Source organism: Staurois parvus, unplaced genomic scaffold (assembly GCF_062004578.1).
Source record: "Staurois parvus isolate SC_StPar_1 unplaced genomic scaffold, SC_StPar_1.0 ptg001481l, whole genome shotgun sequence".
Lineage (NCBI taxonomy): Eukaryota > Metazoa > Chordata > Amphibia > Anura > Ranidae > Staurois > Staurois parvus.
Genome location: NW_028319277.1, coordinates 560,931 through 573,405, shown reverse-complemented (window position 1 = coordinate 573,405; position 12,475 = coordinate 560,931). Strand labels below are relative to the sequence as shown.

Genomic DNA, 12,475 nt, shown 5'->3' with positions numbered 1-12,475 from the left:
TAGAGTGTATGTAACCTTCTCTCCAGTGTTCTAACCATCCCTCTTACAGACCATCTACAATTCAATATGTAACAACACCCCTTGTGTCATCGTGGAGGGTTCTGGGCGAGTTGCTGACATCATAGCACAGGTAGCGAATATTAATTCCTCCAGGATTACTGTCAGCCTCATTAAGGAGAAACTGAAAAATCTTTTCTCGGAGTCGTATGACAATTTCACAGAAGTTCAAATCATCATGTGGACCAAAAAAGTGAGTGATTAGTCACACAACTGAACATAAATAATCCAGTGGCGCTGTGACCAACTAATGAGCAAAACACATTCTCTAGTGATAAAATATAATAAAATGAAATAAAATAAAACAATCATGTGATATAAATCAATCAACTAATGTGAAAATAAAGTCCATCATAACATGTAGATGTCTCTTTCAGTGTTGGAATCTTATTCCCAAACCAAAATCACCACGTGCTCATGAAACCGCCTTCCCTTTTGGGTATGTACTCACCAGACCCACATGCCTTCCACTCTCATGGTCGGCATGTATTGCTTGTAAAATCTCCAATTGTGGTATCACCATGTAAATTTCACAAATAAATAAATAAATAAATGTATCGGTGTGCTACTAAGTGCTAACACAATAAATAATAAACCCCAGACGCCAAATTATACTTTTTCCCCCAAAAGTCCAAAACACATAGTCCAACTCTTAGTCAGCGTCTCCGTGTCAAGAAAACACAATAGTGCTGATGTCTTCTATTAGATAGATATAAAATAATACAGCAAACTTGATTTAAATGAATAAACACATCAATAATATCAATACAACCCAAAGTCCAAATAAAGTCCAAAATAAAGTCCAAAAAACACACTTGCAGGTGATTTCACAATAATTCAGATCCTAGGGCAACTTTGATGATGAACTCCAGAAAATCTTCTTATACCTCAAAGATAAAATCTAAACATAGTGTATTATCCTAGGTCTTTATAATAGTGCCACACGTGTCACATGCAAAAACTGAAGTGCCACAGCAATCGTGAAATGTTCAAACTCCAACAATTTAATGAATAAACCCACTGCACACAATATAGTAAAAGTGCATAATTACCCTAAGATAGATAAAACCAGCATAGGATCCATAGTAAGGATGGGATTGCCTCCAAACAGTATATAAATCATCTTCTCCAGACACCTCCCATAGACCTCATAAACAGACCAGGGGTCAGTGTTTGTATTTAATAACAGACAGATTTTATTGTAGCAACTTACATTAAAAAACGATGAGATCAGCTTCCATATGGTGAAACAATCAAGACAACATCACTCCTCAGCGGTAGCTTCAAACTAATGGCCATACAACTCTGAAGGAGATCCAGATGGTAGATGGAAGTCCCAAGGGTATGCACAGCCTCGTGTTCCAGAACCCAAGATGGCCACCACGGCACTTCCGGAAACGTCAATACGTCACTACATCACGTGCCACGGGCGCGTTTCGTCACATCTGGACTTTTTCAACAGGGATCACCTACCACCTGGCTCTCCTTCAGAGTTGTATGGCCATTAGTTTGAAGCTACCGCTGAGGAGTGATGTTGCCTTGATTGTTTCACCACATGGAAGCTGATCTCATCGTTTTTTAATGTAAGTTGCTACAATAAAATCTGTGTGTTATTAAATACAAACACTGACCCCTGGTCTGTTTATGAGGTCTATGGGAGGTGTCTGGAGAAGATGATTTATATACTGTTTGGAGGCAATTCCATCCTTACTATGGATCCTATGCTGGTTTTATCTATCTTAGGGTAATTATGCACTTTTACTATATTGTGTGCAGTGGGTCTATTCATTAAATTGTTGGAGTTTGAACATTTCACGATTGCTGTGACACTTCAGTTTTTGCATGTGACACGTGTGGCACTATTATAAAGACCTAGGATAATACAATATGTTTAGATTTTATCTTTGAGGTATATGAAGATTTTCTGGAGTTCATCATCAAAGTTGCCCTAGGATCTGAATTATTGTGAAATCACCTGCAAGTGTGTTTTTTGGACTTTATTTGGACTTTGGGTTGTATTGATATTATTGATGTGTTTATTCATTTAAATCAAGTTTTCTGTATTATTTTATATCTATTTTTATGTACTTCAGGGGAAGGATTGCTAAGTGACTTGATTGGGTTTTTGGTTTGGGGTTTGGTGGGTGTGTGCTCTCTTTTTGTCATATCTTCTATTAGATCATTCTTCTTTCTTTCACAAGTGATAAACTCCTATTCCTCCACTTAATACCCTCAAAGAAATATAAATGGCATATAGTGCATTATCCAAAACACATGATATCCAACACAAAAAAAACGCACTTACAAAATTAGTGCCAATAAGTGAAAAATCACTCCACTCCACCTTGTGTCCACTTCTAACCTTCTGTCATCCTTAGTCTTACCCTCTTAAAAATTTAGAAAAGCGACCACAAAATCCACCTTCCTTCATGGTTGAGCTCTTAAATCCATCCACGTTCGTATGAAAAATGTACCTCCGAAGGAATTACATATAGTGTCATATCTTCAAAACAGTATACATGCTCCCCTCACATCAAACAATGTTTTCCCAGTGCTGGTGAACACACTGACCTCCACCTCATATCTCATGCACCTTATCAAATGATAAAGTCCGTTTGCATAAAATGGGGGGCTCCTCTCACTCCACAATGTATCCGATTCATAACATCATAACATGTAACAAAGTATACCCAAAATAGTGTAGTAGGCAATAATTGGGATATCTCTCTTTAATGATAAATTGTTCTTACAAGCAAATAAGGTGTCTCAGCATAAATTCCAATGGTAAACATTTTCCAAAATGGCCGCTCCGTAACTTCTGGTTTACGTCTGATGTCACATCCTGACGCATTTTGTCACCTCCAATTTCTTTTGAGGCTGTGCACGTCGGAATCGCGCCCACTTAAATAGCCCTGTATCCTATCTTCAAACTGCGACCCTCAAGGGGTCACAAAGTGTAAATGCAAGGAGATAATCACTGATTGCTGTGGATGCCATGGAGAGGAGCTTTCGTGTGTTTCATCACTGAGATCCATCTGGCTGAGGATTATCTACTTGCATTAAGCTTTGTGACCCCTTGAGGGGATATCATGCATTTTGGATAATGCACTATATGTGATTTATATTTCTTTGAGGGTATTAAGTGGAGGAAGAGGAGGAAAGAAAGAAAGAAAGAAAGAAAGAAAGAAAGGACATTTCTAATAGAAGACATCAGCACTATTGGGTTTTCTTGACAAGGAGACGCTAAGAGTTGGACTATATGTTAACTTTATAGACTTCATAAATCTCCTTACTCTACACGAGATATCATGGTCATGTATATTTTATTTTATTATATTTTATTTTATCACTGGAGAATGTGTTTCACGCATTAGTTGGCCACAGCACCACTGGATTATTTATGTTCACTTAAGTATAGTTATTTCATTTAAGGTGGCAGCAGTGGTCATTATTTGTTTATTATCACTTTAATGAGATTATTTAGACCTTTTATTTGAGTACGCATTCAGCGCAAGGGTTTTTGGTTGTGTTAGATGGTCGCTCAATACCTAGATATCTCCAGTTTTTTTTACATCTTCTATATATACTGTCTAACACCTTTTACAAAGGTCAGCCATGTGCAATACCATGGTCACCTCTAGTCTAGTGTGTACTTCAAAATAAATATTAAGCTACATTTTCTAGGGAGGAGATTATAGGAAAATGGTTTAAGAAGGAGGATGTCCAGTTGAGAGATATAATGGTGGGTGGGGGGGATTGAGATCACTTAAGGATTTCGAAAAGGAAAAAGGAGACATTTTCACTAAGATAGATGAGTGGAGGTATCACCAATTAAAACATTTTGTTGGTAATCTTCCGAAACCTTTGAGATCTAGGAAGGATTGGAATTTGTTTGAGAGGTTGTTGGAGTCATGGGGAGATGAGAAACACGTCACTGCTAAAATATATAGATTCTCACTGAACTAGACACAAAGCCAATGTATATAGCAAAATGGGAAAGAGATTTGGGGGTTGTGATAGGAGAGGATAAACAGAAGGAAATATATAGATTAATTCACGAGAATATAAGTATGCGAGAGGTGGAAATAAATTACAAGTGTTTGATAAGATGGCACATTACACCGATTGTTGAACATAAGATGAGTGGGGAGAACTCACCGGGGTGTTGGTGGAGATGTGGAGAAATAAGCACATCATATCACATATGGTGGGAGTGTCCAAAAATTCAAGTATTTTGGAAGACAATAGTTAATTTAATTGGGATGATTACTGAGATGAATATGGGATTGGATCCAGAGATTTGTCTGTTACATAGCACAGCGTTATCAGTAAACAAATCCAAGGAATCGGGTATATGGTATTATCTAAACCCAGCAAAAGGTTTGATACCCAAGTTTTGCCGTAAGACAGAGGTGCCGAAGGAAGAGGATTGGGTAGATAGAGTGAACCAGATTTGTAGGATGGAGAAAGTGTATCATATGCAGGAAGACAAGATGGGGTTATACTATGTGAAATGGAAAAAAATGGGAAAAATTTGTACTGAAGGAGAAATATATGAAGCTTTAGGGTGTGAGGGTATGATATGTGAAAGTGCCTCTTACTTTTGTAGGGTAGACGTGGAGAAATGCAGGGTGGGTAGTATGGGGGGGGGGGAATAGTTATAGAAAGGGATATAAATAATGGTTTTGTATGTCTTATGAGAAAACGATGGAATATGTATTTTATCTGAAAACGTAGTAAATATTTAAATTTAAAAAAAAAAGCTACATTTCCTACAGGTTCTAGTTTTATGCCTTTAGTAGTTCTCAGTGACTAAAAGAGTGACAGTCTTTGCTAAAACATATGCTTAATCCCACTGCAGATATTCATAGGTGTCTCCAAATTTCTCCATAGATTCAAGATATTGTCCGCATGGAGTCTCTGCTCACCATCCTCCGGGAGGAGAAGGTTGGAGATCAAGGGATGGATGTGGCAATCCTGCAAGCTTTGCTGAAAGGTCAGAGATTGACACCAGCAGGCAAAACATTTCTCTGAGGCTTGGTTACAGAGAGAATTTCCTCTTTACATTAGATATTTTGCAGACACCGGACTTGCACATTAAAGTGTATCTTTTCCCAGTTTTTTTTTCATTTTAGTTATTTATTTATTTATTTCAGGTACTTATATAGCGCCATCAATTTTACGTAAAGTACCCCTAGGGGGACAACAAACTGACTGGAAACCTTTGCCAGGGAGGTCATGAGATACTGATTCATTCCCTACCCAACCAGTGTTACTAGTTAAGGTGTAGAGAAGCTGGAAAATAAACAAAGTGACACAGAAATATTATGATAATCCGATAAATAAAGTCTTCATAGAAGTAAGAAAACAACATAATAATGACCACTGATATCTGTCTTTCAGCCTCTCACAATGCTGATCCCAATAGCCAGGAGAACTGGAACCATCAGCTGAAGCTTGCCGTGTCCTGGAACCGGCCAGAGATTGCTGAGACTCAGATCTTCACTGAAGGCTGGACCTGGAAGGTCGTTTATTCTTTGTTGTCACTTAATCCCTGTTCATTGCCCTCTTTCCCTCATTTTGAATATGGTGACATATTATGTTGTAGTTTGTCAGCTCTGCATTATATTCTGATATGAGAGGTGTGAACCTATATTTTAACTTGGTTAGGTTTTACATTTAGTATGCTGCAACAGAATCTGTGAAGCAGGGGCAGACTGACCGAGGGCCCAGAGTCAGTAGGGGGTCCCATGAGATGCCCCTAGAACCTTTAATAGGCTTTTTTGGGTGTGGTTTGAATGTGGGTGAGGGCTCAGGGGCCCCATGATCCCCTATTGCCTGGGGGCCCCATGAGTTGTCAGTACGCCCCTGCTGTGAAGTATTGCTGTCTTATTTGCTGGTGTTAATTTTTCAATTTAAAGCTTCTTTCTTGTCTTCTAGCCATCTGATCTGTATCCCAGCTTGACACTGTCACTTACTAAAGACAAACCGTCATTTGTTCGCCTGTTCCTGGAGCGTGGAGTCAGTCTGGCGGAGTACCTCACCAGGGACACTCTCACCTACTTGTACAACAATACAGAACCATCCAGTTTGATTCACAGCAAACTTAAGAGGGAAGCCACATCAAAGGATGCATCTGATATAGAACTTCATCATGTCTCCCATGTCCTACAGGATCTTCTGGGAGACCTAACAGAACCCTTGTACCCAGAAGCCAAGCATAAACAGAGTCTGCGAGAAGTCAACATCGAGGTGAGCAATGTGGCCTTTCCCACATGGAAGAAAAATATATTTGAAATATATGTTAACCGTCTCCCGCCCACCATATAAGGAAATGACGGGCGCAAGGTGGTTCTCTCGTTCTGGGAGGACGTCATGACGTCCTCCCATTCTAAACGCACATGCGTGGCTCCAGGGGTGCACAGCGCGGCGATTGGTGGTGCGCTGTGTCCCTCAGACACAACGGATCACCAATCAATGGAAAGAGCCAAAGATGTTGCCGCGGTCATGTGATCAGCTGTGTCCAATCACAGCTGATCGCATGTAAATAGGGAAATGCCAGTTATCGGCATTTCTCTGCTCACGTGCTGTCACTCTGACAGAGAAGAGGAGAGCCGGTAATTGGATTTACTCAGAGGGAACATGTACACTGATCATCAGGGCACTGATGATCGGTGTGCACTGATGATCAGTGTAACCCCAGCAGTGCCACCTGTCAGTGTCCATCAATGCCAGCTGTCAGTGCTCATCATTGCCACTTGCCAGTGCCTACCAGTGCACATTAATGCCACATATCAGTGCCCATCTGAGCTGCCTTTCAGTGTCACCCATCAGTGCCAGTCAGTGCCACCTATCAGGAATGGCAGATATGGAACAGTTAGTAAGGTGGATGAGTCTGGCAGCAGCATTCATGATAGACTGAAGAGGGGATAGCCTGAGATGAGGTCGGCCAATTAGGAGGGAGTTACAATAGTCAAGGCGAGATATAACAAGGGAGTGAATAAGTTGCTTAGTGGTTTCCGAGGTTAGGAATGGGGCGTATCTTGGAGATGTTGAGGAGGTGAAGTCACAAGATTTGGACAGTGATTGGATTTGGGACTGAAAGGACAGATGGAAGTCTAGGATTACACCTAGTATCCTGGCGTGGGGGAAGGGACTGATGATTTTATTATTGATCTTGATGGAGAAGTCAGGGGAGGGGGCACGGGCTGGGGGGAATACTAAGAGCTCAGTTTTGGAAAGATTGAGTTTGAGGAAGTGGAGAGACATCCATGCCAATATGTCACTTAGTAGGTTAGTAATGCGAGAGGAGACTGAAGGGGTGAGGTGAGGGGTAGAAAGATAGATTTGTGTGTCATCAGCATAGAGATGGTACTTAAAGCCATGAAAACTCTCCATTTCTTGTATCCATTTGTTGTATTCCTCTCAAACTTGTCTAACTTTTGTTTCTTTGTAGCTTTAAGTTCTAAAACAGGCCATCCGTCATGAAGGGGGTACAAACAGCCAACTGGCAGAATTAGAATCTTTAATTTGTGTATTATCTTTTGCCATTTTCTCTGTTTCATCTCCTCCTAATATTCTTACTTCTTGAGATTGGTTGGAGTTGATTGGATGAAAGTAAATAGAACAGGAAGGTGACATGATATTGACCACTTTTGTTGAGTGCTAGAAGTAACTTATGACAATCTTTACTCTTGATGACCTGCAATGGTGTAAAAAAGGAAAAGAGCAACAATACAAGTCTGATATGAATTTTGTATCCTCAGGTGACTGCGAAAATTATGAAATCCAAAAATGAGCAGCAGTTGGACCACCTTGTGAGTGATCTTCTCATCTGGTGCATCGTGCAGAACCGAGCAGAGATGGCAGACATTTTCTGGAATCTGGTAGAGAAATGCTGTTCCCTCTTAGCCAATCATTGCCTTCTTTTCCCGAATTGCTGTTGTTTTGTACCTATCCTCAGTTATCAGAAAATTACAAAGAGCCTAAAAGTTGAACTAGGATTACTGAGGGCTTTGACACTCAAGAAAAATATAAATGTGCATCAACAAAAATGATTTTGTTGTGTCCCTAAACTGTTGTCCTGTCCATAATTCCTATAGCACTGATGTGGGTGATGTGACTGTAGGCCAGGGTTTTTGTATTCTATACAGAGAGCCAAATTCTAAATATAAACATAATACTGAATATTGCTGACTTCCTTTGTGTATTAGTGTTAGAATATAGCCTTCTTCTAAAATCGAATTTCGAAAAGAATAGACTAGAACAAAACAGAGTAGAAAATAAAGGAATAGAATAGAAAAGAACAGAAAAAATAGAATAGATTGGAATAGAATAGAAAAGAAAGGAGCATTATGACATAGAAAAGAATAGACTAGAACAGAATAGAAAATAAAATAATAATAGTAAGGAATACAGTAAAACAGAACAGAATAGAATACAAAAAGTCATAGCAAACAAACAAACAACAGAATAAAAGAGAATAGAGTAGAAAATAAAGGAATATGATAGAAAATAACAGAAAAAATTGAATAGATTGGAATAGAAATGAATAGAAAATAAAGGAACATTATGGAATATAAAAGAATAGAAAATCAAATAATAATAGAAAAGAATACAGTAAAACAGAACAGAATACAATAGAAAATACAAGAATAGAATAAAATAGAATATAAAATAAAGGAATAGAATAGTAAAGAATAGAATAGCATCTAAAAATAAAATAAAATAATGGAAAAAATTTAAATAGAATAAAACAGAATATAGTCATCTTCTGAAATTCAAATCTGGAAAAGAATAGAAAAAGATAAAATAGAATTGAAAATAATAGAGTAAAACAGAACAGAATAGAATATAAAAGAATAGAATAGAAAAAGAAAAGAGAAGAATGGAAAAAAAATAAAATAGAAAGAATATAGCTATCTTCTGAAATTCAAATTTCAAAAAGAATAGAACAGAATAAAACAGAATAGAATAGAAAAGGATAGAGTAAAATAGAACAGAATAGAAAATAAAAGAATAGAATAGTAAATAATAGAATATACAAATAAAATAAAAGAATGGAAAAATATAAAATAGAATAAAACATAATATAGTCGTGTTCTGAAATTGAAATCTGAATGAATAGAATATAAAATAATAAAATAGAAAAAGAAAAGAGAAGAATGGAAAAAAAATAAAATAGAAAGAATATAGCCATCTTCTGAAATTAAAATTTCAAAAAGAATGGAATACAATAAAACAGAATAGAATAGAATAGAAAATAATAGAGTAAAACAGAACAGAATAGAAAATAAAAGAATAGACTAAAATAGAATAGAAAATGAGGGAATGGAACAGTAAAGAATAGAATAGAAAGAAAAGAATATAGAAAAAAATAAAATAAAAAGAATATAGCCATCTTCTAAAATTCAATTTAAAAAAGAATAGAATAGAATGAAACAGAACAGAATAGAAAAGAATAGAGTAAAACAGAATAGAATATAAAATAAAAGAATAGAATATAAAATAAAGGAATAGAATAGTAAAAAATAGAACAGAATATAAAAAAATAGATTATAAAAATAAAATAAAAGAATGGAAAAAAATTAAATGGAATAAAAAAGAAATAATAGTCATGTTCTGAAATTCAAATCTGGAAAAGAATATAACAAAACAGAACAGAATAGAATAGAAAATAAAAGAATAGAATAAGATAGAAAATAAAGGAATGGAATAGTGAAGAATGGAATAGAAGAGAAAAAGAAATGAATGGAAAAAATAGAATGGAAAAAAATAGAATAGAAAGAATATAGCCATCTTCTGAAATTCAAATTTCAAAAAGAATAGAATAAAATAAAACAGAACAGAATAGAATATACAATAAAAGAATAGAAAAAAATAGAATAGAAAATAAAGGAAAGGAATATAAAATAATAGAATAGAATAAAATAGAATAGAAAATAAAGGAATGGAATAGTAAAGAATATAATAGAAATAATAGAAAATAATATAAAAGAATAGACTTGAAAAAGAAAAGAATGGAAAAAAAATTAAATATAAAGAATATAGCCATCTTCTGAAATTCAAATTTCAAAAAGAATAGAATGAAACAGAACAGAATAGAAAAGAACAGAGTAAAACAGAACATAATAGAAGAGAAAAAAATAGCAGAGAAAATAAAGGAACGGAATAGAAAATAATAGAATAGCTGCTAAATCTTTGATTCCCAAATCTTGGAAGTCCTCCAATACCCCTTCGATTAAGTACTGGATTTGAACTATAGACAATATTTATGAGATGGAAGAGACAGCAGCCATAGCACAGGAACGAACAAAGAAATTCCATAAAACTGGACTGCCTGGTCCTTATTCCAACTCTCAGGATGACTTGACATCTAATTGAATACGTATCAATAATGGAACATTCTAAACAACTGTCTTACTTATGTCCCTATTTACCTTAATTGTAATTTTGCGCTTTATTTGTATTGATTCCCCGCTTCCTGGTCTCTTTATTTGTATTGATTCCCCCCTTCCTGGTCTCTTTATTTGTATTGATTCCCCGCTTCCTATTCTCTCTTTATTTGTATTAATTCCCCCCTTCCTGGTCTCTTTATTTGTATTGATTCCCCGCTTCCTGGTCTCTTTATTTACAACCTATGACCCTCTATGTTCTATGAAGATCTCTAACCACCTTAGACCTTTATTATTTGCTTCATTGGCACACATACCTTGAAGTTTTTTTTTTCGTTTTGATACCTTGCTCTATAACCAGTTGGGGACCGGCCTATGGAAGATGGACTGCTACAGGTCGGCCGCTCTGTGCAAAATCACATATATGTGATTTTGCAATTCCTGGTTGAGGGGGTGCGTGCGCTCCCAGCGCACCGCTTCTGCTGTGATAAGTCAGAGCAGAAGCTGATCAGTGTTGGCCAATGGATGACCGGCGGTACGTGCTGATCGGCGAGGAGAGAGGCAGGACACAGCTCTGCCTATGTAATAAAGGCAGAGCTGTGTCCTATCAGCAGCGATGTGCTGGATTTTGTTTCCCTGCAAAGCAGGAAATAAAATCCAGCACATTACCTAGTAAAAGCATCATATAGTAATCACAAACATTTTGTTTTCCTGCAAAGCAGGAAATAAAATCCAGCACATTACCTAGTAAAAGCACCATATAGTAAACACAAACATTTTGTTTCTCTGCAAAGCAGGAAATAAAATCCAGCACATTACTTAAAAAAACACCATATAGTAATCACAAACATTTTGTTTCCCTGCAAAGCAGGAAATAAAATCCAGCACATTACCTAGTAAAAGCACCATATAGTAAACACAAACATTTTGTTTCCCTGCAAAGCAGGAAATAAAATCCAGCACATTACCAAGTAAAAGCACCATATAGTAAACACAAACACACGGGTTAGGCACACAGTTAACCCCCATCCCAGCCAGTGTCATTAGTATAGTGATAGTGTATATTATTAGCCCTGATTACTGTATTGGTGTCACTGGTTCCCACAAAGTGTCATTTAGTGTTAGTGTCAGATTGTCAATGCAATATCGCAGTCCCACTATAAGTCGCTGATCGCAGTCATTACTAATATTAAAAAAAAACAATTAAATTCCAGTATATATCCCATAGTTTGTAGACTCTATGAAAAAAAACAAATAACCTGCGCTTGGGTAAATACACTAATCATGTGACTACAAAACATGAAAAAAAAATCGGAGAAAAAATTCCAGGGTAGAGCTGCAGCGTGTGACGTCATCATGTTTTTTGGAGGGACGGTGGCCATTTTCCTGGTTGGAAACTTGATTCAAATGCTGGTAACCATCCAATACAATGTACGAGTAACTTGTAATAGACAGGGTGACTTTATTGTCTAACTACTACACTGTGAGTGGTCTTCTTTTTTTATTCCTTATCTAAATATTGGATGGGAGTCTACTTTTAGGACCATTTGAGATCCTTGAGAGGAGGATTGAAATCTATCTGGATGAGGATTGCTGGTTCCATGATCTGCACATACAGTGAGGAACAGAAGTATTTGAACCCCCTGCGATTTTGCAAGTTCTCCCACTTAGAAATCATGGAGGGGTCTGAAATTCACATTGTAGGTGCATTCCCACTCTGAGAGACAGAATTAAAAAAAATTTGGGAAATCACATTGTATGATTTGTAAAGAATGTATTTGTCTTGCACTGCTGAACATAAGTATTTGAACACCTAAGAAACAGCAAGAATTCTGGCTCTCAAAGACCTGTTACTGTGTCTTAAAAAGTCCACCTCTACTCCACTCATTAATCTAACTTAGTAGCACCTGTCTGAGCTCTTTAAAGACACCTGTCCACCCCACAGTCAGTCAGACACCAACTACTACCATGGGCAAGACTAAAGAGCTGTCAAAAGACACCAGAGACAAAATTGTGGACCTCCA

General features: G+C 36.9%; 1 protein-coding gene across 2 annotated transcripts in view; it reads left to right on the top strand.

Moving 5' to 3' along the window:
* The window catches only part of LOC149435693 (transient receptor potential cation channel subfamily M member 2-like), a 322,316-nt gene that overhangs the window by 85,051 nt on the left and 224,790 nt on the right, over positions 1–12,475 (top strand). For both annotated transcript variants that reach the window (XM_089662482.1, XM_089662483.1), the window contains 5 exons: positions 50–250; positions 4,951–5,053; positions 5,461–5,582; positions 5,998–6,309; positions 7,824–7,943. In XM_089662482.1, coding sequence (XP_089518608.1) covers positions 50–250; positions 4,951–5,053; positions 5,461–5,582; positions 5,998–6,309; positions 7,824–7,943 — 858 coding nt within the window. The remainder of the gene's footprint in view (positions 1–49; positions 251–4,950; positions 5,054–5,460; positions 5,583–5,997; positions 6,310–7,823; positions 7,944–12,475) is intronic.